The sequence below is a fragment of the Rhineura floridana genome, chromosome 4, assembly GCF_030035675.1.
Source record: "Rhineura floridana isolate rRhiFlo1 chromosome 4, rRhiFlo1.hap2, whole genome shotgun sequence".
Lineage (NCBI taxonomy): Eukaryota > Metazoa > Chordata > Lepidosauria > Squamata > Rhineuridae > Rhineura > Rhineura floridana.
The window spans coordinates 11,761,369-11,787,385 of NC_084483.1; the positions used below are offsets into that span (position 1 = coordinate 11,761,369).

At 47.6% G+C, this 26,017-nt stretch overlaps 1 protein-coding gene across 1 annotated transcript; it reads right to left on the reverse strand.

Annotated features, from left to right (window-relative positions):
- Positions 1-17,156: 17,156 nt before the first annotated feature.
- TLX3 (T cell leukemia homeobox 3) lies at positions 17,157-25,810 on the reverse strand. Its single transcript, XM_061626163.1, has 3 exons — positions 25,390-25,810; positions 23,130-23,373; positions 17,157-17,367 (listed from the first exon to the last, which is right to left on the reverse strand). The coding sequence occupies exons 1-3, from the start codon at positions 25,808-25,810 to the stop codon at positions 17,157-17,159; spliced, it is 876 nt and encodes a 291-aa protein (XP_061482147.1).
- Positions 25,811-26,017: the final 207 nt, after the last annotated feature.

Below are 26,017 nucleotides of genomic sequence, written 5' to 3' on the forward strand. Positions count from 1 at the left end.
TGGGCTTGCAGCAGCAAAGCTCTGCAACAGAGGTGGAGAGAGTCAGTCCTTTTCATATCTGTTTTAAGGCCCACCTCCAAGGAAACACTTTATCACCCTTTCAGCACATTATTGAAGCCCTCCAAGATTCTCTCTGTGACTCTTGGGACTCTCCCCAAGACACACCCCTCACTGGCCCTGCTCCACATCCACCCAGAGTATTCCCCACCCACCCCCCGGGCTGGTATGTGTCCTTGAACTCTGATCATGCCTCTTTTGGTTGCTTGGATGGAGAGAAAGTTGCATGAGTATAACGTAGCCTCCTGTACAAAGATAAAACTTGCATTCATTGCTGTGCCTTTGGCTCTGGTCCCACCCACAGCTAGAAGGTTGCCCAGAACGGAATGAGGCCTTTAGGCTGAAAAATGTTCCCCACCCCACCTTGTACCTTCTGCTACTTTTGAGCTCTTTGCCTCCTAATGTGGAAAATATTTCAACAATTTAAGTTTTGCCTGACAGTGCAATCCTGTGCATGTCTACTCAGGAATAAGTAAAACTTTCATTCAGTGGTGCTTACTGCGATTTTCCATACGTTTGTGGTAATGTTGCATGCTATTGTATCCATATATATGGTCAGAGGTTTGTATTACAATGTTTTAGGTAAGTGGTGAGTATTGGGAGGGGGCAATGAGTGAGTAGAATGCTGGAGTGTGCTGGATGGTGATTGGCTGAGAGACAGAATGCGAGCTTTACATTTGAGTGCGTGACTGTTTTGACAGTTGGACTGAGTGGGATTGAGCAGGATTGCTGAATTGGGGCTGTTCAATGGTAGAGAGTGTAGGGTCAATCTTGGTTTATTATTTTGGATTTAGATGGTGAAAGGGTGAAGGTAGTGTTGGAATATTTTAGGTGGGTAGGTCAGACAGGATTTTAAAAAGTTATAGAACAAACTAACTTAAGTGAAGGAACAAAAGTACTCAAAGTAGAAAAGAGAACCATTTTAAACAAGGGCTATTAACACAAAAATGAATTCTTTATATGCAACAATGTGGGGGGAAAGGACGGTTTTAAAACCATATGCTTATGAACATAGATAAGCTTGCTCATTAAAAAATATATCTGTTCTTAAATAAATGTTGTTTTATTTCACATACGCACCCCATTATTGGTTATGCTAAAGGTTGGTTCAGATTCATGGTATCTGCAGTGGCACCAGATACATGAAGGGGTGTTTTAGTAGCAGGTTACAGGGGTTCAACTGGTAGCTGTGAGCTTCAAAAAAACAGTGGCACAGGAGAGTTGAGGCTTGCCTATGTACCAGTGCCATCAGAGCAACAGAACCTAGGAAATATAGAGAAGAATCCCTCACAGCATAATTCCAGTGTGCAAATTACTCCTGCTACATTGTTAAGTGCTTCAGATATCTTCCAACCAAATAGGTTTCCTTTGTTAAGCACTTTCTATCCCCCCCATGATGAGAAGGTACAGAAGTCCTGAGTTGTATTCAGCTAAGTCCTACTCAAAGTAGACCCATTAAAATTAATAAATCTAAGTTAGTCATGTCTATTAACTCCAGTAAGTCTACCCGAGTAAGACTACCATTTATCACCACCCACTGCTTTAGCTTCCTTTCCTTCCTGATGGGGTCCTTGAAACATCTGCTTTATCTACAAAGATACAAGCAGAGCATGGTGGAAGCAAATATATTCTTTAGACAGTATAGACACTGATTCATCTGCTTCAGATTCCCGGAGAACACTTATTGCAGCCAGTTCCAAAGCTGCACCACTTTTTAACTAACTACAGCTAATATAGAACTTCTATATATACAAAACTGCCTGTTGTTCCTCTTGTGCACCCTGCAGGTTACTGTCCTCAGCCTCCACCAACTGCAGGTAGCCCCCTGTTGGGGGGGGCATATCCTAGCCAGTAGTTCCCATCAATGGAACACCACCCCATAATCCTATTAGCCAGCCATCAGCCTAACAAATGATGGTCAGTCAACATCTAGACCACCTTAATACAGGTTTACAATGTTGTGTTTGATAATTAGCTACTAATTGTAATCAGTGGGTCCTGTCAAACTCTGCCCTGCATCAACCTTCACTGGATCCTTCAATCCTGGTTCATTTTGCTCACAGCAACCCAGTGGAACAGGGAGGAAAATACAATTCAAGACTCAAAGCCACAAACTCAAAACTTATAACTGAAATGAATGCGCCAGTTTATTAATGTACAAAGCTTAATGGTATTATGAGATAATGGACAATAAAACAAAGATAATATTGGAATTACCAAAAACTTAAAGTAACTTAAAGATATATACACACTCACTAATTAATGATGAATGATAAGGTGCATTAACAGTAAATAATAAAAATATGAATGAATAGGATGAATCATGTATTTTCCTCCCAACTCACCCCAGCCCCTCTATTTACATATTTTAACTCTAACTTTCCTAGAATATTAGATTAAAGAAAGATATAGTTACCCATGAGTGGGTAGGCCCAGGGGTATAGTCATCCAGGGTCTCAGAGGGTCTAAGACCCCTTACTTTTTGGAAGCAGAGTTCCAGCTGGATCCCTATGTCTTTAGCACCTATGAGCCAATCAACTTGAAAAGGGAGTGTGTTAGCCACTGAGAAGAGTCTTCTAATATGCTTCCTTGTCCTTTCTTGCTGATTGGAGCCAATCAGAGTGAAAGGAGGTGAGTGAACTACTGAGAAGACTCTTCTCAGTAGCTAACACAGTCCCCTTTCATGCTGATTGGCTTCTAGGGATGTCTGTTGTTGTGGGAGAAGGCACATGCATAGTGTGGTGATGATGATGGACAGTAAGCAAGTGAGTGAGGGGGCGTTGCTGTGAGGGGATGTGGCATGACTATCATGGAGGGACCCTGCACTTCTGAATTTGCCACTACACGTCTGGGTAGGCCTGAAGCTTGGGCGAAGCACACAAAAGCAGGACTTGGCAGACAGCAGCAAGAAAAGAAGGAGAAGCAATCCAAAAACAATCCCCCCCCCAACAAGAAGAACTCACTAACCCAACATTTGAATACCTTTTATACTAACCAGCAAACCTTATCAGGAGGGAGGGATTATTCAATAAGATTTACATTAGTTTCAGTAAATGTGGGTGGACCTCATAATATGTGGTCCATATTCAGACTATGAATTACCATAATCTGTCTGGGAGGGGGGCAAAAAGAGTAAATGGATCCTTGCTTCTTCAGTGATTTTTCAGGCAGTGTCCTTTCATGCACATTAGCTCTGCCAATAATACCAAAACAGCATTCTGTCATTGTTTTAACTGCAAACCGACTCTTATCGGAACACAAAGGCTTCTCCTGCTACCAATCAGCAGTCTGAAATATACAAGCAGTTCTTGACCAAAAATGAAGCAGACATGGCCTATTTTAGCCATCTTTCATTCATCATGGCTGCTGCTCTGCTCACTCCTGTGTGTGTGTCGGCCTAACAATGACCAAACTAACATTGTTGTTCCCAGGGATTCTATGGATTTTGTTAAGCAATGCTCACAATCATTCATCTTCAGGAATAATGGCATGAATGTTGACTGAAAGGTGTCATAGGATCTACTACAGGGATGGAGAATGTATGGCCCTTCAGATATTGTTAGACTGCATCTCCCATCATCCCTGATCATTGGTCACGCTGACTGGGAGTCAGAGTCCAACAACTTCTGAAGGGCCACAGGTTCCCCAGTCCCTGATTTACTAGCTAAGATTTCCATCATTATGTTACATTGTGCTCATGCCAGTGAAACTTCTTACATGGATTGGTTGAGCTGGTGTGGTGACATAGAATGTTTAGTTGCTCAGGAAACAAAACAACATTCTGTTCAGCTTCTGTGAGGGAAGAGATCATTGTCAATTTGGTTGAGATTATAGCTTCACATAAGAATAGGCTGAGGGCCGGAAGATCTTGGTATATAGGGTGTTGGACTATGTGGTTCAACTCGAACTGGTGGGTTGGGTCTGCATGGGGTTAAAAAGGGTAGACAGAGAGGAGACCTCCTGTTCCTTGGCTATACCTATCCTTTGATCTCCTGCTAACTCTTTCTTCCTGTGTAAATAGTTATTCTTAGGATGCTGACCACATGGCTTCTTCATTCTCTTGGGAGAGAGAGAAGACATCATCTCTGTCTGTCTGTCTCTTCACAGCATGAGGGCAAACACTAGGATTAGTGTTTGCATCTCCAATTTAGCTAGTTAGCTAGATGTAGAACTCTTTCCTATCAAGTATGTACTTCCAGAATAAAATAGTTCATTCTTATTTTGAATCGTAAAGGTCTCAGTGTGACTAATTTCAGGGAAGGTGTAATATTCAGCAAAGATTCAAAAACACAAAGCTCACTCCGGTGCTTTTTGCTACTCTGCAACATAGGGAAGCTAAGGGACAGAGGCAAGGAGTTTAAAGAAATAGTGAACTAAGAGGGAGGAACCGAATGAGAAATATAAATAGAGAATGCCAGGAAGAAGGCAGAGAACACAAGGAACTGAAACAAGAGGGGTGAGGCTTTGAAGAAACTCTACAAGGATTAAATTGTATGCTCTGACAGAAAGAAACATGTGCTAAGGAGGTTGGTCAAGAGGCAAGATGGCCAAGGAGATGGAAAAGGGAAACAAGTGGCTGGAAAAACAGGAGGAACCAGAGGAAACAATGGAGGAGCCAGGTAGGACTGGGCAAACTATAAGATAGGGATAGGAGGAGACAGACATATCAGGGGTGATGCACTAGTGGCAGAAAGGAAATGGACAGGCAAGGGAGGGCTGGAGAGTTGGCAATTATGAGTGAGGGAGATTGTGAAGAGGAAATTCCACTGACTAGCACATCAGGAATGATGACCTGGCAACCCTAAGTAGGTAATGAAGGCCAAAAAGTAATGTGTGGAGAGAGGCTGAATCTCAAATATTGATTTGGACTAACCAGGTAGTTCTTTGACTGCAGTCTCCTAGTTGCTGTCTAAGGCTTCTAAGCCTATGTACAAGTATTTAGAAGAAAGTGTAACTGAACTCAGCAGGACTTACTTCTGAGTATATCAGAGCTTGGAAAAGTTACTTTTTTGAACTACAACTCCCATCAGCCCCAGCCAGCATGGCCACTGGATTGGGCTGATGGGCGTTGTAGTTCAAAAAAGTAACTTTTCCAAGCTCTGGTATATATGCATAGGTTCAAGCTGTAAGAGCAGATCGACAGTCATGGCCTGAAGTGCAGACTCAAAGTGATATCTAGGTCAAAAGCTGTACTGACAGGGATCCATCTTACTAATTACCTGGTCAAAGGGTTTATTGAAAGGGGGAGACTGGCTAAAGAAGCATTGTCACATTTTAGGGTTGTTGTGTTTTGTGTTTTTTAAAAAGGTAGGTCGAATAACCACAGATTCCTCCAAGAAGAAATCAAAGATTATCCTGTTTCACCAAAATGTATTTCTCGCCCCCCATACCACCTTGAATTTGAAGTGCCTTACCTTTCAATGTTGGTGATCAGATCATAGGAAAGATATGGGAGGGGGGGGGAGAAGGTTGTTTTGCAGTTGGTTACATTGACAAAATACTGTGTGCCTGCCTGCTAATTCTGGGCAGTCCAGCATCATTGAATTCCACAGATTAGACCAGCCTTTCCCAACCAGTGTGCCTCCAGATGTTGTTGGACCACAACTCCCATCAGCCTCAGCCATTGGCAATGCTGGCTGAGGCTGATGGGAGTTGTGGTCCAACAACATCTGGAGGCACACTGGTTGGGAAAGGCTGGATTAGACACAATCAGAGCAATCCTGTCCATGACTACTCAGAGGTAAGCCCCACCGAGCTCAATGGGGCTTTCTCCCAGGTAAGTGGGTATGAAATTGTAGCTTTTACCTCCAATGTCCAGTCACTTTGGGAATTTGATGCAGCAGCTCTGTACCCGTTCTCCAGTTACCTCAACCTTTGCTCCCCCAAATTCCTGTGCCTTGATACATGCCTTCATCCTGTGCATCCTCCAAGAAAAAACTATGCAAATATAAGCTTTTATTCTGATTATGCAAATATTATAGTGGTCGTGCTGCGTATGAAACAAAGCCAAGGCTACCCCATGATTATGCATTTTACCTGGAGCAAAACAATGGATAAAGCAAATGCAGGCTGAGCTCCTGTCTCCAACTAAAGCCAGCAGAGAGCCAACTACGCTGAAGAGAACTTGTTTTCCCGGGTCAATCTGGTGTGGTTAGGGGATACCAATTTCAGGAACGGCAATACCCTATCCATATAATATTGATGCAATCACATCCAGTTACTGTAAACCACCGAGAGAGCTTCAGCTATGGGGTGGTATATAAATACAATAAATAAATAAATACAATAAGTAAATCCAGTCACCTTTGGAGATGTAAGTGTGTGTGCGTGTGTGTTCGCGCACAGACATGCTTTGTGAAATATTCCTTTGTTTGCACCAAGCAACCCATAATGACCAGCATTTTAAAACTGTAAACTGCCTTGGGTACCTTGGCAGAAAAGCAGTGTATAAATGCAATAGTTATATAAATAAGGTGGTTCAACTGCCTGGGGATCAACAGGGTTTGACATTTCAGTCCAGTGAATGAATAATTTTTTTTTGCTGTAAAATAAAAAAATGAAAAGAGCCCTTACAAACAGAATGATATTAAAAATAAAAGCCAAAAGGGTTGTTGTTGCAACTCTGAGCCACTGTCACCGCTTGTTTAGCAGGACTCTCCCTGCAACCATGCCATGTCACACAAGTTTTGGCCCCGCACAGGTCTCTTCAGCAAGCTGAGGCACGATGAAATGGTCAGCAGGCACTTGGCTTTCTTTGGCAGAGGACAGGCAACCAGAATAATGAGTGGCGGGGAGCAGAAAGCATGGAGGCTGCTGAGGGTGGAAAGGGCTCCAGACATCTGACCCAAAGTCTGTGCTTTGCAGGGTCACTGCACCTCCCATAAACTAGAACTTTCTAGTCTTAGCTCACTAGATCAGCTAACAGATCAGCTAACACCTGTGGCTCTCCAGATGTTACTGGACTACAGTTCCCATCAGCCCTGATCATTTGCCATGCTGGAGTCCAACAACATCTGGAGGTCCACAGGATAGCCAGCCCCAAGCTAGCATATATCGCATGGATCACCTATTCCATTGAGCTATTTGTTTCCCTTGAATATACATCCAGGAATCACTTCCAGAACCTTGTGTGTGTGCATACTCCACTCCTCCAGTGGATCATCTGGATCCTAAATAATGCACAGAATGTAATCTGGAGACCAAGAAGGCTCTTTAATCCCCAACAGCACTTGGTTAATGGTCAAAGACAAAGGTTCTTGTACTGCTCCCTATTCAAAAACATTGATTCCTAGTCAAAAAAATAAACAAATCCTTAATTAAAGTAAAATATAACATTCAGATTAAAAAAAATCCTCCATTGGTTTTCTAAAAGGAAGCTTTGGATTGTGCCACAGCACTCTCAACTGCATTTTATGGCCCTGTGCCAGCTTCAGTGCTTCACCAAACTCAGTCCAGCTAGAAGTACCCTTTGGCTGATTTAATGTTCCTGATTGGGTGCCTTAGTCATGGTTGGTGATATGGAAGCCATGAACCATCAGCAAGGGTCACCAAAGGACTGCACTTCAGCTTTCTGTGTCTGTGCCATAGGTTTTTATTACCCAGATGCAAAACAGGGTTCTGGTAGCACTCTCTTGGGTCCAAATACACACCTCAGGCTGTGAGCTGCAGGCTAAAAACCAAAGGTCAAGAACTCTTTGACTTGCCCTTCAGCTCGCACCTCTGGCCAGACAGCTCCAAATAAATACCTGATAAAGTGGATGGAGCAAAAATAAACTCAGCAGAAGACTTTTCAGACAAAACCAGTTCTACCTTCCCCTGTATCAGCCTTCCCCAGCTTTGTGCCCTGCAGATATTTGGGACTACAGCTGAGTTGATGTAAGGTGCAGTCCTCCCAAACATCTGAGGTTGGGAAATGCTGACCCACCCCAACACAAAGCTATATTAGATCTGTGGGTATATCTATATTGATTTGAGGCTCATTATGGCTGTCATGGCTTTCCCCCAAGGATCCTGAGTAGTTTGGTGAGTGACTGAAAAATCTTTGTTAAAGATTCTTAGCCTGCAGTTCTCAGGGATCCCAAGGGTGTGTGTGAGAGGGAGAAGGAAAAAGAATATGACTAATAAACCAGCTTAAGATCTTAGACGTGCCCTATATCTGGCCCAGTACATAATATGACTTGCTTTGCACTTCACACCACGGTAAATGTTTAGCCTCTCTCTCTCTCTCTCTCTCTCTCTCTCTCTCTCTCTCTCTCTCTCTCTCTCTCTCTCTCTGATGGATGCAGGGAACAGGAAGCATGTCTATGGCAAGATCTTGTTTTAAAAGCACTGGTTTTAAAGATGCTCAGAGGCTTCTCCAGTTAGAAACATCCTGTCCGAGATGGATCAGATGGCAATGATCCAGTGATCAATGAAACAAAATAAATGCAGTTTATTGCAAGAGGCCTTGACGTTCAGGCAACCAATGTTCAAATTGAAAATGACAGAAAAGCAAGGGCCCTTTATATTGGTAAAGACCCCATTTTCACATGGAATGGAGGGGAGGGAGAGGAGATGCTTTTAAGCATTGCCTGTATTCCATGCTAGTGTTCCCAAACATTTCTCCCCTCCAATCTGTAGCCTCAGTAAGTTGGCCAGGTTTAAAGGAAATGATCCATATGTTTGTGAATATATATATTTGAAAAGGGACATATACACATTGACTGTACACCAGATTTGTACAAATCACAAACCAAATCATGCCAGTTCAGGCCAATTTGTACCACATCCAGATGGGGTCGAAACACCTACAGAGAAGATTGGCTAGTCCTGAATCAATCTGTATAGATTTGTACAAATCTGTAGCTCAAAAAAGTCTCTAATGAACCCTGACAGTGTGTCTCTGAAATGGAGCAGTTACAACACTATATAAGGAAAACAGCCGAGTGGGGACAGAGGTGGAAGGCTAGAATGCTATCACCCCACCCAACACTCTCCAGAAATCTTTTGTAAATTCTGTCTCTTATAAGTGTTTGGTTGGAGTTGGATAGCATTTGTTCAGCTTTTGTTTGTTTTCTATTCTTTACCAATCAGTCCCAGTCCCATCCTTATTTATATATATTTTTTAAAGTTGTCTATGTTTTTTTAATTTGATATGATTCTCATTGCTAAGAATTATTAAATCTTGTGGGCATGTTTAGCCACCGCTTTCTGAAATTGTTGTTGTTGTTATTTCCCATATGCTACCCATAAACAATAAGAAGCAGCCAGCCTTGTTGGAATATTAGCCAGCATTTAAAGTTAAGAATTATTATTATATTGTTATTTCCAATTGCTCACCACAGTGAATATTATTCATATTAAACAGTATGTTTAATTTTTTTTCTCTTTAATTGGCATGACTGAGCACTCACATTTTTTAAAAAAGCATTTGTTGGAAAAAGCAAACTTTAAGATGGCTACCATGAAACCCCTGGAGCTATTTACTTGAAATTTGGCAGGTTTAATCCCTTCTCTATAGCAGCTACCACATCTCCAAGGTTCATGTCCCCAGGTCAAAGAACAAGAAAGTTATAGCCATTTTGGGTTTGGAATGCCAGTAAATGGGACTTCCAGAGATTTGTACTATCCAGATTTGCATCTGCCTGGACCAGAGTGGGCCTGATATGTGTTTACAAACTGGAGCCACAAATCAGATGAGTGAGTCCATACACAGCCCTAATATACACTACATCACGTGGGCCTATTTTGTTTTATGGTTTTTGCTCCTGATCATTAGCCTCATATTGCTTTGGCGCCTCTGAGATAGACATTCAGTAGCTCTAGGCTTTTCATATCGCAGCAGAATATTTGCAACATGGCAGAATATGGTATTGCAGTTGTTAGAAGTGGGGCAAGAGCAACTCCTGTTTGGGTTCTTTTTGCATTCCAGAAGGAAGATAGAGTTAGGGTCCTCCAGCTGGCTGGACTTGCCTACCTTTACCTGTGCTCTTCTCTACATAACTTCCTTCCGTTGTAAACTGATATTCTCAGGGAAGCTGACCTGACTTCTGACCCTCCTTCCTGTTTATTCTTCTTTGACTGTCCAAGGACAGTCTTTGTTCTCTCTGTTGAAGTATGAGGGCAATACCCAAGTCTGGGCATTGCTCTTCCAACTTAGTTGGAACTAGGTATGCCTTTCCTATTTACTATGTATTTCTATTAATAAAGTAGCTTTTTTATTTTACCAAGTCTTAAGTCTCAGTGATTTGAACACAGGGTAAAAGCCTGCTTCTTAAGTAAATACACACACTGGCACACGCAGCTCAGACAGCTGAATTACTCTGCATACTCATAGCAGTAGTCACTATGGCCAAAAAGAGTCTCCAAACTTTCCATATCAGGGATACAACTTTAACTGCAACCAACAATATGGAGACCACTGTGGAAGGAAAGGCTTGGTCTCCTGCAGCCCCTCTATTTTGGCTAAACCAACCCAGCATGTAACTTCCACCAACTCTCCAAATCCACAGGTTAAAGATTAAAATGTCTGGCAGGGGTGTGTGTGGAAAAATGACCCAGTGACAATATTCACAGGTGATAGCCAGCTTCATCCACACCAGGGGTGTCTACTGCTTTTCCCCCAGATCCCAAAAGGTGTAAAGGGCTACCTGCAGAAGGTGAAGTGGGACCTGATTGGCTGCCACTCAAAACCAATGAGTGCTTGTTTGGAAGCCCTTTTAAAAGGGACTGGTGAAACCACTTTCTTTGTCCCTCACATTGTTGGAATATGTGGTTCAACTTCAACTTATGGGTTGAGGCTGCATGGGGTTAAAAAGGGTAGCTAGAGAGGAGACCTCCTGATTGCTAGGCTAATACCTATCCTTTGATCTCCTGCTGACTCTCCCTTCCTCCTTCCTTCTTCTTCTTTCTCTTGAGAGGGAGAACAGACATATTCGTTTTGTCTCTCCCTCTCCTCCAAGCATGAGGGCAAACACTAGACTTAGTGTTTGCATCTCCAACTTAGCTAGTTAGCTAGATGTAGAACTCTTTCCTATCAAGTATGTACTTCCAGAATAAAGTATTTCTTATTTTAAAGCTTAAAGTCTCTGTCTGACTAATTTGCAGGGAAGGTGTAATCTTTAGCAAAGGTTCAAACACATAAAGGCTCCCTCAGTCTCTCCATTCCCAATTTCGCCACTCTGCGACACACATCAGGGTCCATTCCATTCCATCACAGTTCCCCCTCCAACCATCAGAGAACTGGCAACGGACCACCTAAGTGGTGTTCCTCATGAGGAGACCAGAAGCCTGTTTTGTAAGGAGCAAAGGTAGATAGATTTCTGCTAAATAGCTCCTTTTTCTTTTCAATATTCTGCTTTGCCGGTTTGTCCACTTCCTTTCTCTTTTGTTCTTAATAAGCGTTCTATAACTTGACAGTTGGGTCTGCGCCTATGGTTACCAAACTCTCAGGATATCCAACACCATCCTCAGCCCCTTGGTTCATGCTAAAGACTTGTATAGGGTTGGGGACGACAGAAAAAAACAGGCTGCTCTGATCTCGGAGACAGACAGCTGGGTGCTTGCTGGGCCTGTGCCCCTTGTAAGTTATGAGGAATCTTGACAGACGTAAGCATGTTCCTTTCCCCTAAGGGAGGACCAAGGGATTAGGAGGAGGGTACATCAGAGTCCCTATTTAATTGTTTGGCCTGAGAGCTCCAGTCTCCCCTGCCTACTCTGCAGGTCAGGTGGGTAGCTGTTGGACATGGAAGGGCATAAGCAGGCCCTCTTGGCCTCTCCCTTTTGTCATACACTTTTACCTGAGATGCCTGGATTTCACCTTCTCTCACTCACACATGTTCTCTCTCCTTGCCCAGCCTTCTCCTTTTCTCCTTCCCCACCTTTTTTCCTCTGCAGTTTCCATCTTTTACTCTCTGTCCTTCTCCCTCCCTTCCTCAATTTATGTGTCGCATCATAGATTCAGAAATGGGTGCAGAGATAAATTTGCTTATCATTACCAGCCCTAATCTTGAGACCCTCTCCCCATGAACACTCAAAAAGCCCCCCTCCCTTTGTGGCTGCAGAGCTAATCTGGCAGTAGTAGCTGCTTTGGATGTGGTTGCTGTTGTACTTGGTAATGTCTGCTTCTCTTCCCCAGACCCTCTTCATTTTTTTCTCTGTCACCTCCTTTCCTCCTTCTTTCCCCCCTTTCTGGACAGCAGCATCCCAGGCATGAGGAGCCCTGGGAAATGTAATCTTCCCAGGTGCTTAGTGCTCATCAGGCACCATGGGAGAATTACATGCCCCAAGACTCCTGGCCTCTCCAATGTTGTTGTAACAGAGCCATATTTGTGCACTGAACAAAAAGAGATCTTGTTGCTCCCTGCCTGCTGCTGCTAACACCACAGCAAATGCTGAAGCAGGCAAGTGTGCAAAAGTGCAATCCTATATGTGTTTACTCAGAAGTAAACCTAATTAGATTCAATGGAACTGGCTCCCAAGTTATGTGAATATAGGATTGCAGCCTAAGGGAATGACTGATTGAGAGAAAGGAATTGTCATAATGCTGCTCACCTTATACTGAAGGTGAATCTTCCAAGTTGTTGGAGTTCATTCATGTTCTGAGCCAAGGAACAACCAGCTTTGGTGATACCACTACCCACACTCACCCATAGGAACTAAACTGGGGGCTGAATTCCTTATTAGGGAGCTCCTCCGTACAAGAAAGAGAAATGGAAGTGCATTAGAAGGTTTCCTTTCCTCCTCCACAAAGCCCCACATTGGTGCTCAAGCTGAACGCTTGGATCACAAATACAAGAAGCCCAATGTGTTTCAGATGACATCTCCTTCAGGGACAAAGAATGTATCTTATCAAAGACAGTGTGGTGTAATGGTTATGATCTGGGAGATTCAAACCCCCATGAAGTTTACTGGGTGTCCTTGGCCCAGTCACTCTCAGCCTAAATTACTTCACAGTGTAGCTGAGAATAAAGGGGGGAAGGAACCCCGGATGCTTCCTTGAACACTTCTTTAGGGACTCACAGTGCCTCTTTTTGCTTACCTATGTCATCATCTTCTGTTTTCTTGCTCTTCTCCATACCTCCCTCTTCAAGAATGGAGCAGTCCAAGTCTGCTATTTGATAGCCGGCACAGTACTAGCAAGACACAGTCATGGCTTCAGGTGTGTGCAGATCACAGTCACCAGGTGTGGGGAGCCTGGGCCTCTCCAGATGTTGTTGGACTCTAACTCCCATCAGCTCCAGCCAGCATGGCCAATGGTTAGGGCTGGTGGGAGTTGTATTTGGGCCCCATGGGGGAGGAGGGGTTTCCCAGCCCCTGCAATCTACCTTCTGAAGACCAATGAGGGCTCTTGTGCCTTTAATAATTATCTGGAAATGGACATTTGAGCAAGTGTCGTAACAAGCCATGCCTGTTGACATTCAGCCTTAAAAGCACAGGATATAGGAGCCTGGGCCCAATAACCTATAGGACCCTGCAGAGTTGCATAGCGGAACGGAGAGTTTTGAGCGAACTTGTGTGTGTGTGTCTGAATCTTTGCTAAGATTCTACCTTCCCTGCAAATTAGTCAGACAGAGGCTTTAAGCTTTAAAATAAGAAAAAAACTACTTTATTCTGGAAGTACATGCTTGATGGGAAAGAGTCCTATATCTAGCTAACTAGCTAAGTTGGAGATGCAAACACTAAGCCTAGTGTTTGCCCTCATGCTTGGAGGAGAGGGCGAGACAAAGGAAAGATGTCTGCTCCCCTCTTCAGAAAGAAGAAGACTGGGAAGGAGGGAAGGAACTGGGATCAACATCCTTTGCATATCAGTCTAGCACGAAGGGAGAGACAGCAGGAGATCAAAGGGATAGGTATAACCTAGCAACCAAGAGGTCTCCTCTCTAGCTACCCTATTTAACCCCATGCAGCCTCAACCCACAAGTTGGAGTTGAACCTCATACATTCCAACACAGGAGTCCTTTCTAGTACTACGCCTGCTCCCACATAGCAGCAAGGACGAGGTCCTGACTTTCATTCAGTAACCCAAAAGGGAGCCGCTAATCAGAATCTACTGTCAAGATGGGGAGCCTGTGGCTCTCCAGATGCTGTTGGACTTCAACTCTCATCAGTCCCAGCCTCCATAGCCAATGGTCATTGATGATGGGAGTTGGAGTCCAGGAATATTTAGAAGGCCAAAGGTTCCCCACCTCTAGTGAACAGGATAAGGTTCAGATACCGACAGCAAAAAGTAAACATCCCATGAACTTCTTCTGTTGGTCTTCTGCCGAATGACCTGCGGCAGCCACTGTAGTGTCTTCCAAAATCAGGAAAACATCTTTGCCCACCTGGGGCTCCACCCTTGTCTCCAGCAGGAGGAGCACCCAGGAGAAGGAGGTGAGAGACAACAGTGGCTAAAGCTGGCATAATACATGGAACAGAAGGGCTCTCTCTATCACGTCCTACATCCTGCAGAGAACAGCCAGGGTCTGGCTTCTTTGTACACACCCCAACGCCTCTGGTAGTAGTAGATAATGGCTTGCTCCCACATGTGTATAGCCAACAACTGGCCTCTTGGGCAGTGGTGTAGCAGTAAATGTTGGAGTCCAGGAGCTGCTTGTGAACAGCCACAAAGCCACAGCCACAAAGAGAACCCAGAAAGACAGTCCCAGTAGATTCTCTGACTTCCGCTATGGTAATCTGTCACAAACTTAAAAGCCTCATTTATTGCTTCATTCACTCGCCAGAGCAACAACAGTCCATCCATTACCCTGCTGCTCTGGAAAATGATGCCATTGCTCCTATTGTGAAAAAAGCATGCTGAAGCTGCCCTCCCCTGCATTCCTCCTCCACTACACCCTGTTCTTGGAAACAGGTGTAGGAAGATAACACTACTACACCTTTTAGGTGTGGCATGGTGGGCAGAGTATCGAACTGGAACATGAGGGTCCAGGGTTTGAATCCCCACTCAGCCATAAAGTTCACAGGATGGCCTTGGGCCAGTCACTCTGTCTCATCCTAACCTACCTCACAGGGTTGTTGTGAGAATAAAATGGGGAGGGGAGAAAGCCATGTATGTCACCTTGAGCTTCTCTGTGGAAAGGATGGATGGATGGATGGATGGATGGATGGATGGATGGAGTGCAGAAGTGGCCAGTCAGGGGTGAAAAAAGTCCACTCCTCCTTTGCTTTTGAGGACCTGGAAGGAAGGACACAACTTTTCAGACCTGGCATAAAGCCTGGTAGTTTGAAGTCTTGTCGTTCTGTCTCTCTCTTCACTCGCTCATGTGCATGTGCACTCACTCACACACACACACACCCCTTGGGGAAATGACCCTGGCTGGGTGGCAGATCACCTGCTTTGCAGACAGAAGGCGCTGCCGGGTTCAATCTCTGTCACCTTCTGCTAAAAGGATTAGCTAGCAGGTGATAGGAAACATTATTATCCACTGGGGACCCTGAAGGAGAGTCAGCTGCCGGTCAGAGTCAGTAGGCCACTTAGTCAAATAGCCTGCCCTTCAGAGGATAAAGGCACCCTCACCTTTGCAGGCCTGTCTTAATCACAGCTCAGACCAGAAACATTTTTAAAGAAAACATTTATTTACACATTTTAGCAAATACAAAGTATTATACACGGTCTGGATCAACCTCAACTCTTCCTTCTTAGTTTTATTATGAAACATAAGGCGCTTTCTCTCCACTCCGTTGTGGGCAAAGGGCATCGGCTGCACGGTGGGGTGCGGGTGGGTGCGGGTGGGGGATAGGGGGCTGCTTTGTTTGTCTTGTCTTTTCCCCTCCCTCCCGTCCCGCTCGACGTTTATGTTCATGTCTTGCCAGAAGGGGAGGCCGGGACGACACAGAAAACCGACAGGTCTGTGCGGCGGCGTGAAAGGGGAGCCCTTATTACCGTGGCGAATAAATTCGGGATGGCGTTCACTTCGCTCGGGGAACAGATGGGGGCGGGCGGCAGGCGGCTTGCAGCTCAACAGCGTTTTTAAAGAGAATATATTTATTTTCCTTTGCTAAGTGGTTTTCGAAGGAGGGGGTGGCCATCCGAGGTAAGAGCCGTGGAAGGTAAAAAGGCCTCCCTTTTCTGCTTCTTTTCCTTCAGGAGCCAACCTAAAATATATGTTCTGCTTTCCACAGAAATAATAAGGGTCCTCTCTCTCTCCATATTAACAGTGCTCGGCACCTCGGTCCATAAATAAATTAACTTATTCACATTTTATTTCACATACACACACGCAGTTGACCCCATGTCCTTTTCTCTTGGTCTTCCCCTCTCGGAGGCGAGCAGAGGGCACCGCTAGGAGACGACCGATCCACACTGGGTCTGTCGGGGCTGATTCCTCCCGCCGGCTGCCACTGCCCAACCCTTAGGAAACTGAAGGCAGCCGGCTCTCTTGGGCAGCCGGCGGGCCTTTCCCAGAAAGATTGCATCCCCCCGCCCGCCCATCATCCATACTTGGGAGTGAGTAAGGAAGGGGAAACCAACCCTGCCAGTGAGGACAATGTGTGTAGGGGAGTCCCCGATTTCCCTCTAGAGTGGCCAGGAGTCTCTCTCTCTCCATGGCAAAGTTCTTGTTTACTTTGTTGTTTGTTTGACTACCAGCCAATCGCCCTTGGGACATCCAGGTGGCGGCGGTGGGGATCTTGAATTTGGGGCTGAGGGGAGGCGAGATCAGCGATCTTCTCTCTTGCTTCCGCGGCGCCGAGAGAAGCTTACGGAAACGCTCTTGATGAGTCCGGGGCCATAGGAGCATTAAACCGGCAAGATCCATCCAGGGTGCTCTTGCTCGGGGGCGGCGGTGAGGGTGGGTGGGATGTGGCTGGCAGAAGCATTCCTTATACAATCCATGCAGCCCTTCCCGGGACACGGAGGGCCTCCCGCGAGGTCTCGTCACCAGCGGTGGAAGTAACATGGTGTTAGCAGTGGGATCGCCGCTCCCCGTGACCGGCGCGCCACTGCGCGCCTACTCGGACTACTCCTCGTCTCGGTCCTTTTGTAGTTATGTTTGTTTGTTCGTTTTCGTTCCGTTGGGTCGGAGCACCGTCTTTGCTTAGTTCGGCCGTCGGTTCATGCAGGGAGAGGTGGAGGAGGGTGTCTGCCTTTCCGAGGCCCACCCTCCCGGCCAAAGATCCTTTTACACCAAGGAGGTGACGGGCGGGATCTTGGAGGCCTCCTCTTCCCAGGGCTGGAGGTTCTGCAGAGCAAAGAGCGAGGAGTTGTGCAGGCAGAGCGGGTCAGGCTGGATCGAGTCGTTCAGCGACTTCTGGAAGGCGTCGTGCTGGAGCTGCAGCATCAGCCGGCTGGCCTGTTGCCTCTCGGCTTCCCTCTCCTCAGCCGTCTGTCTCCTAAAGAGGCAAAGCAACAGATCAGAGCCCCCCCGGTCAGCCACCGAGTCCCAAGCGCCCCCCCCTTTCGCCTTCCCTAGCCCCATCGAGGGAGAACGGAACGGCCGGGTTAGGGTCGGCTGCGCCCGCGACCTCCCACTTCCCTCCTTCCTAGTTCTCGCTCTCCCTCCCCCTATCCAAGCCCGTAGTGGGGGGGGGGCTAAGAGGGTCACCTCCCCCCCAAATTCCCCTAAAATTGTTTGCAAAGAACACAATTTTAAATTTATTACGGGAAAAAACCTTGCTTCTTTTGGGGGGGTCCCCCCTCCCTTGAACGTTTAGGCTGGCTCGGGGCCTGCCTAGCTTTCAACGCCCTGGGCACGATCCAGCCCAAAGGAGGCACGTTTTGACCGCGCCAGTCTCTCTGCGGGCTTGCTCCGCAGTCACTCCCGCCAAGGTCAGAAGGGGTTTCGCCTCCCAGACAGGTGGGCAGAGAGGAGCGCCGCCCGAAGCCCTTCCCGCGGCAAGCCGATCGACGGCTCCGGTTTCAGCAACCCCCTCTGTCTGCGATTAGGGCCGGGCGCTTCGGTATGCGGAGCTGCCGCGGCCGAGCAGGGCTCGCCAGGCCTGCTTAGACGGAGGCAGCGCTCTGGCGTTCGCTCCCGGCTCGGCGGCTCTTGCCCACTGACTCCCAAATAAGGCCCCTTTTTCACGATGTGAAAGGGCGAGAGAAGGCCGCGTCCTCCCCCCCCCTTGTTCCTTGGGAATGGGGCGGGCTTTCAGAGACTGCAGCTGGCTCGGAGGGGCTCAGATGGCGGCCAGTCGCCCCACCGCCAGGTTTCCCTCGCCCGCATCCTGGGCCCCAAAGCGACTGTCGCGGAAAAGAATCGCCCCTGGCTCTTTTGACAGGATGGCGACGCAGAGGTGCGCTTGTCATATACTCCCTCTCTCCTCCCCACCCTTTCCAAAACGGCAGGAAGGTCTCGTTTTTTCTTGCAGGATTTATTTTTACTGTTATCATTATTTTGCGCTGGTTTCCCACAAATCAAGGAGGAACGCTCATTGCGGGAGAACCTCCGCGCCACCAGATCAGAGCAAATGCTCAGTCAAGGCCGGGTATCGTCTAACCTCCGCCTAAGACTTCGTGCCAGCAACTCAGGATGGATGCTCAACAAACAGGAGGGCCCGCAAACCCCAAAAGTTGGAGCCTTCGTTCGCTGTTCCCTCCAAAGTAGAGCAACGCTATCCCTAAAATAGGCCAGCCTCTCCCTAGTCCTTTCGCAGCTCCCCCCCCCCTCAGTAAGCAACCAAACGCCATCCTCAGCAGCAAATCTCGACAGCGCATTATTCAAGCGGGACTGGAAAGGCCGGCTTTGTAGAAAGATTTATCAGGGGAGTTCAAGAAAGATTGCGGTGGAGGGGTGCTGCAGGAGAGAAACTGAGGCACGGCGGTCACGGCCTGCCCCAAAGCAGTTCTGCCGGAGCCCTCGCGTTTTAAACCGATTCAGCACCCGGATCCGAATCCCGCTGATCCGAGATTCCTTGCTACCAAGCAAAGGAATTCACTTGGCACCCGCGCAACTCTCAGCTCGGCTGCTTAGACTGTCTCCCAGCACCAGGCAGGGGCAAGTTTGGGGCTCGCCTTCCAGGAATCGTGTCACCCTCGGAGAGGGCCAAGCCTTCCTCGGAGCAGCAAGACAGGCGCGCTAAGGGAAAGTGTGATTTGGTGTGCACCCGTATACGGCGCTTGTGCCCGGGCATACGCCCAAGCGTCACTCTCCGAGAGCAATCCCCCTGACTCTGGGCAAAATGAGGAAGCAGGAGGCGTACCCAAGGATAACTAGCCCGGAAAGCCAGGTGGAAACAGCTAGCCTGTTGTTGTTCCAAAGGCGCAAATGCCGTGACATTTCCTCGAATGGGCAACACGCACGCACACACTCCCAGTCCCAAATTCATGCCTTTGGCTGCAAAACTCCCCAGGTTTTTCAGAGCCCTGGAAAATCACCAGAAGCGGACGGCGCGAACCGAGGCCGGTTTACAGGGAAGTCAAGGCCGCTGAATTCCGCGGGAGGGCTTCCTCGCGAGGAAGCGCGCCCGGGGGCGGTAAAACGCCTTGCACCGCGATCGCCGCCTGACTTGGCGGAGCTTTTCGCACCCACCGGCATTCACACGGGATCCCATCTCCCGGACGCATTTTTAAAATCTCCAAGGAATCAGTTCGGCCTCCGACGCCTCCTTAGCCACCCCCTCCCCCAAAACTTGGAAATCCGCGGCCAAGCCCGGGCACTGCGCGAGCCAGTCGTACTGAAAAGGCGGCCGCACATGCCCGAGGTAGGGCGCCCCAATCCTTGTCATCCGGGCCAGACAGCGGCCGCCGAGCGGCGGGAACAAGACAAAAAGACGCACAGAGCTTTCCAAAAGAGAGGAGGGATTTCTGAATCGGCGAAAAGGCCGGCAAACGACCCTCTTTCCCTACCCAAACGAAGACAACTTTTCGGGAAACGAATGCACCAGTTTCTGGCACGTGGGAAACAATCCTTGACAATATTAAAATATAATTGCTGTGTGTGTGTGTATGGGGGAAAGAGAGCTCCCCCTCCCCTTTCCTCACAACCTAGCTCTATCTCCTCGCCTAGCCCAGATTTATCACAAAATTCAAGCGTATTCATATCTTCAGGTCGAACGCCGACAGGGCTCCGATGAAATGTGTTTTCAGAGGCTTAATTAAAAGGTTTTTGGCTGGCTGATATTTCTTTCTAGGGAGACTGAGAGGAATAAAACACACACAGAGAGAGATGCCTTTTATCTGTCAGCTCAGGCCGTTTGGCTGTCTAATATTCCTGGGGATTTCAGTCGCTCCTTTTGTGACGCGACGGTGGCCAAACTAAGCGAATTAGTCCAAGGGCCCTGCCTTTTGCGCTGCAGCAAATTAATGAATGCGAAGGTCGCATCATCGCTAAGTTAAATATCCAGAAGCGTTTCAATAAATTGGACGATTTTTTCCCTTTTGTTTTTAGGCACAGAGTGAGGGGACGGGAAAAATCAGGGTCGACGAGCCGCTCTCGACCGTCCTGTCCGTGAATGGTTGCAGGTGAAGGAGCCAGGAAGCTAGGAAAGGACTAGAGTTGCGCGCATCGTTTTTCACCCAACACATAAAGACCATAGCGCAAGCCCGGAGTTCGGAGTCAGCTATAACTTGGTGCGTTGGATCATGGCCAACCTATTTCAAGAGGAAACAAACGCGGTTCCTCCTGTAATTTTCTAGGTACCTGCAGGGTGTGACCTGGGATTTAAGTCTCTTAATCTGAAACAATAATAATAATAAATGATAATAATAATTTGCATTGTTTTTAGCATTAATGATATATTAATAATGTCATATTATTATGCAGCAGCATTTGTGCTGCTTCTACCGGAGCACCTAGGTATTTATTGCAACCGCCGAGGTCCATTTCCATCAATCGGACAATCGGATGTGGTACCCAAGGGCGGCGTCTACGGTCTGAATAATCGGTCTGAATAATCGGCACTTGTAGCGATTTGTAGGCAGAGAGCAGGAACAAACAGAGAGCGGAACTATCCCGGACGCGCCTCGAGTGAAACGCCCCAGGAGAGCAGCTCTGACCGCTGAAGCTGCAGCCTTACGCCCTCTTCTAAGGTTGCAATCCAACGCATGTCTATTCAGAAGTAAGCTCCATTGGGTTCAATGGGACCTACTCCCGGGGAAGTACATATTAGATTGTAGCCTTACGCGAGAGTAAGAGCTACTATTAAAAGTCAGTAGAATTCGCTGCTGAGTAGGATGATGGAGTTGCTTATCTTTCAGGACTAAAAAAAAAAAAGACTTCTCCAATAGCTCTCAGGAATGCTCAGGGCTGGTATTACAATCCAGACCAAATCACAACGCCAGCACTTTGGGGAAGAAAACGGTGGGTTTATATTTATTTTTCGTTCCTGCGCTTGGAGTTTAACGGTGTGAGCTGGCGCGGAGAGTAAACAGAGGGATCGGCCTCTGCGCGAGTGGAGTTTTTCTGAAGGCGGGTGTGCGCTCTGTTTGGGCGATGGCCCCAGCCTGGGTCAGAGTCGCCCCAGGGCACATGACTCCCGATGTCCCTCCCGACAGCCCTTTGGTCCGATGGCGGGTGGAGAGGCGTTTTCCCTGCGACCGCCACACAAGGCGTGATTTAACGGCGGGTTCGAATCCCGTGACTGGGATTCCCCGCGTCTTTTTCTTTGGGAAAAGTCTGAAAGGGGGGAGAGTCTATACTGGTACCGCGGCGCACGGGAGGGTGGTTGACCCTCTTCTCCAGGCCATTTTCCCCGCTGACTCCCTAGCCCATCAGGGCAATTTGCCCTCGAAGCTGCTTTCTCAGTATTTATGCGTGTCTGGAACACAGAAAAACCAGAAGTGCCTGGCTGGATCAGTCCGGTTTTTTTATCTCCAGCTGCGGCTATCAGGATACCCAAGCAGGGGAAAAAACCCATAGCCGTTCTTCCTCTCTTGTCGCAACACCCGGATTTCAAAGCTATACTGTCTCTGAACCTGGAGGTTCTATTTAGTTTTCACAGCTAAAAACCATAGGCCAGAGATGGAGAACCTGTGGCCTTCCAGATGGTGCTGGACTCCCATCAGCCCTTGTCAGCATGGCCAGTGGTCAGGGATGATGGCAACTGTAGTCCAACAACATCTGGAAGGCATCAGGCTCCCCATCCCTGGCGCAGACAGGCCAATTATCCTCGAAACAGTTTGTCATCCTTTTTTAAAAAAAAAAAGCCAACTAAACCAGTGTCCCTCACCACCTCTCCTATTAATTCCATAAAGGTAAGCATAGTGTTGTATGAATCTTTTCCTGAACTTCTTTGCCAATCCATCTTTACTGGGTGACCCTGAGTTCTGAGAGAGCAAATTCGTCTTTACTGACTCTCTCTACATAATAATAATAATAATAATAATAATAATAATAATAATAATAATAATAATAATAATAATAGTTGTTGTTGTTGTTGTTGTTGTTGTTGTTGTTGTTGTTGTTGTTGTTAGGTAAGCTTGGTACCATGGTCGTCTTCCTTACTTTCCGCCAAACCAACCGACAAAAACCAAAAACTGATACACAAGAGATAACGCTGTTGTGTCTTTGCCGGGATCTAGCTAGGGAGCGAAGGCTCGTGGTTGGCCCCGGGCAGTTCTCCTTGCCTGTTCTGGGCATCCCGTCGGCCCACACTTTTCCTCGGAGAAGTGTGCCTCGACGATTCCACAGACCTGCCTCGCCGGCCAGCGGGCCTAGGCTGGCAGGCCGCTTACTGGGGTGGGGGTTCTGTGAGCGCGCGCTCCCTCCCCTCTCCAGGATCTCGTGTTTAGGGTGCAGGGGGCAAGGACGGAAAGCTCTCGCCTTTGCGGAGAGAAGGAGCTGGGAAGAGGCAGACAGGCCAAAAGAGTGCAGGAGGGTTGTGGAAGGGATTTGGAGGAATCGGCATTTGGCTCCGTAGCATGAGAAATAGTGTTGAATCATCAGGAGGGGCAGGAGAAGCAAACTGTACTCCTCCCCCCCGCCTACACTACGTTTTTCGTTAGTTTCGCTTCACCAAAATGAGACTTGGCGGGGCAGACCTTCGCGCTGTCCATTTCAGCACCTTCCCTGTCCGTCTCAAGGCTGGAGAGAGCTGCAAGGCCAACGTGCAGGCGGCAGAGGCGGCCCCGACACGCTCACTCCGCCTCTCTCCGCCGCCGCCACCATTCCCCCACCGCCCCACCCGCCCAGCCCTACGCTGCCCCACCGACTCACCGCCACTTGGTCCGCCGATTCTGGAACCAGGTCTTGACTTGCGCGTCGGTCATCTTGAGCGACTTGGCGAGCGCCGCCCTCTCGGCCGAGGCCAGGTATTTCTGCCGGTGGAACCGCTTCTCCAGCTCGCAGATCTGCACCCGGGAGAAGGACGTGCGCGGCTTCTTGCGCTTGGGCGGGGTGCGGTTCTGGTAGGGGTGCCCGATCCGCCGCGTCACCGTGAAGGGGGTGAGCGCCGCCGCCGCTAGGACAGAAAGCGCGGCAGCGTGAGAGAGACGGCCGAGGAAAGAGAGACCGGCGCCCCGTCCCAGCGGCCAGGCGGGCTGGGGGAACCCACGCGAGGGCGACACCAGCCCAGCCGGGCGAGAAAAACCCTTGGGTGGGGGGCGGAGGCGGCAGCGGCGCCTCATTTCTCTTCTCTCTCCGAGCCAGCAGCGTTTTGATGGTCAATAACCTCTGGTTAGGAAACATCCTAGCAGGCCTCGATACACGTCGACCTTGATGTTGTAGATAACCATCCTGGCTTAGGAGGAGAGCGCCTTGAGGCGCCCATTCGAGTGCGCTTACCGGGGATTAGTTCAGTTATCTCTTGCTGCTGTGCGACATCCAACCTCCCCTCCCCTCCCCTAATGCTCAATATCTGGGCGGGTGGCAAAAGAGGGTGGCCTGTGTTGCCCAGCCCCCCCCCCGCCCCATGCTTATGGGTGACGTGAGGGTTCAAACCCTCCCTAGAGATCTTGAGAACGGAATCGAAGTTATTCCGCATCAATTCGTTTAGAATACAAAAGGGGGGTGCCTAACCTAAGGTACTCGCCTAGAGACAGCTGAGAGATGAATTACCACCACCACCCCTCCCAAAATAAAAACTTCGCCTCTGGCTACAAAGGCGAAGGAGACGGAAATAGGCCTAGAAGAAGAGAAGGATGGAGATAAAGCCTGAACTCAGAAGGGATCCTCAAAGGCGCATGGGAGAGGGCGGTTTTCATGATCTTGTTATTTGTCATTTGTACAGCACTTCTTAGGGTGTATAAAGTGCTTTGCAGAGACAGAAAGATTCGGTAATCTTGCAGAATGTTTATTGCATGTAGCACCAAAGCAGGTTTCGGGGGGAATTGGCCAAACTGGAAACATTCCTGGTGAGGAGAACTATCCCAGACAGCTAGTGTCAATAATAATAATAATATTAATAATAATAATAATAATAATAATAATAATAATAATAATAATAATAATAATAATAATAATTAAAGTGTTTAAAGGGCCTCACGTTCATTTTCTTTGCTTATCCGACGGTTTGTTGATGACCATCTCAGGCACCCCAAATTAATGTCCGCCCCTCTCCACAAGTAAATGCCTTCACCTGAAGTGACACAGCAGCACTTCCATAACGGGAGCCCCTCCAGGGCTTGTTTAGAAGCTTTACAAGGGGATTCTAACCTTATCCATTATCCTGTCTCCTTGCCCTTCTTGTAATCCCCTTTCTATTCGAAAATATTTAAATGACCGTCGTGGTTTCTCAATTAGACATTTAGCTTCCTGTTCTCTCCCCCCCCCAAAGCCCCCATCGAACCTTGTGTAATCGAATTAGGCACGCCGATTTACCCGTCTCCCTCTCTTGTTATATATTGCGATTTAAATAAATCATCCCCAGAAAACCTTGTGAGGGGAGTTAGAATTCTGAGTTCACGGAGACTGATTCAGATTGGGGGGGGGGGGTGTTCCAGGCCGTTCTATTTACGGGCGGTTTTTTAGAGAGAGAAAAAGAAAGGAAACAAAAAAAGTATCCTTAGAAGACGGCAAAAAGAGGAAGGCTTAGATCCCTTTCCTGGTCCAGGCTAGAGGACCACCCAAAGCACAATTTGATGCCACTAAATGGTGAGCCGTCTGCTTCGGTTCCATACACAAACCGCGCTCCTTTTCCAAGTACCTTGGATTTTTCTTTTTAAGAGATTTCTTATCCCCAGTTGAGGTTGTATGATGAGACGATGAGGCTGAGTGCGTGTGATATATAAATATATACCATATATACATATACATCATATATATATATACACACACACACACACACACACATATATATCATATATACATTATATATATAATGTATTATTATTATATATATCCATCTATCTATCTTAGTATATTAGAAGCACAGAAGCGGACTTTTTAACAGGCTGCGAAAGGAAGTTCTGGGCCGAAGTTCTCTTATCTTTCCGGGTAGTGCTTGAACCAGCCCTCACCGACCCACCCTGCCGCTTACCTGTGAATCTGTCCTTGACGAACCGCCTGCTGCTCTCCATCCAAGGGAAGTTGAGGCTGCCAAGGCTGGGTACAGCTGGCATGGCTGGTATGGCACTAGAAATTGGAGGTGGCACTGCCCCAGGGATGGGTCTATGAGCTGGCACCCTGATCACGCCAGATGGAGCCAAGCTTAGATTCACACTGTAAGATCCAGAGTCTTCGAAGGGGGCCCCGATGCCAGGGAAAGAGCCTGGGAGGGAAGGGTACGGGGCGCTCGTTCTGCTGCTGACGGGGCTTCCGAGGTAATTTGTGCTGCCGTCTGATCCTCGGGGGGCGGGTTGGGAAGGGGTCTCCTGATCAGAACTGTTCAAAATCTGATCAATCCCGAAGCTGATGGGTTCGTGTTGATGCTGTGTCTGTGTGTTCGTTGGCTGATCCATCCTTGGTGAATAGAAATATTGGCTCGAACGAAAGAAGGAGGAAAAAAAAAACACCGTAAGAATTCCCCTATAAAAACGCTCCCTTTCCTTTTACAGTAGATCCATGTAAGGTCCTCTTGGTTTGTATAGATGTCACACTGAAACTTTGCCAAGAGTGGTCCAGCCCGACAGGCTCTGTGTCATCTTTTTTGAACCAAACCTTGAGTT

What these genes read in the sequence shown, in the direction of transcription:
- TLX3 (XM_061626163.1), bottom strand. Translation starts at nt 25,810, where the DNA reads ATGGATCAGCCAACGAACACACAGACACAGCATCAACACGAACCCATC. An exon ending in CGTCAAGGACAGATTCACAG is followed by an intron (nt 23,374 to 25,389) that starts GTAAGCGGCAGG and finishes TTTCTGTCCTAG; the next exon opens with CGGCGGCGGCGCTCACCCCC. An exon ending in AATCGGCGGACCAAGTGGCG is followed by an intron (nt 17,368 to 23,129) that starts GTGAGTCGGTGG and finishes TTGCCTCTTTAG; the next exon opens with GAGACAGACGGCTGAGGAGA.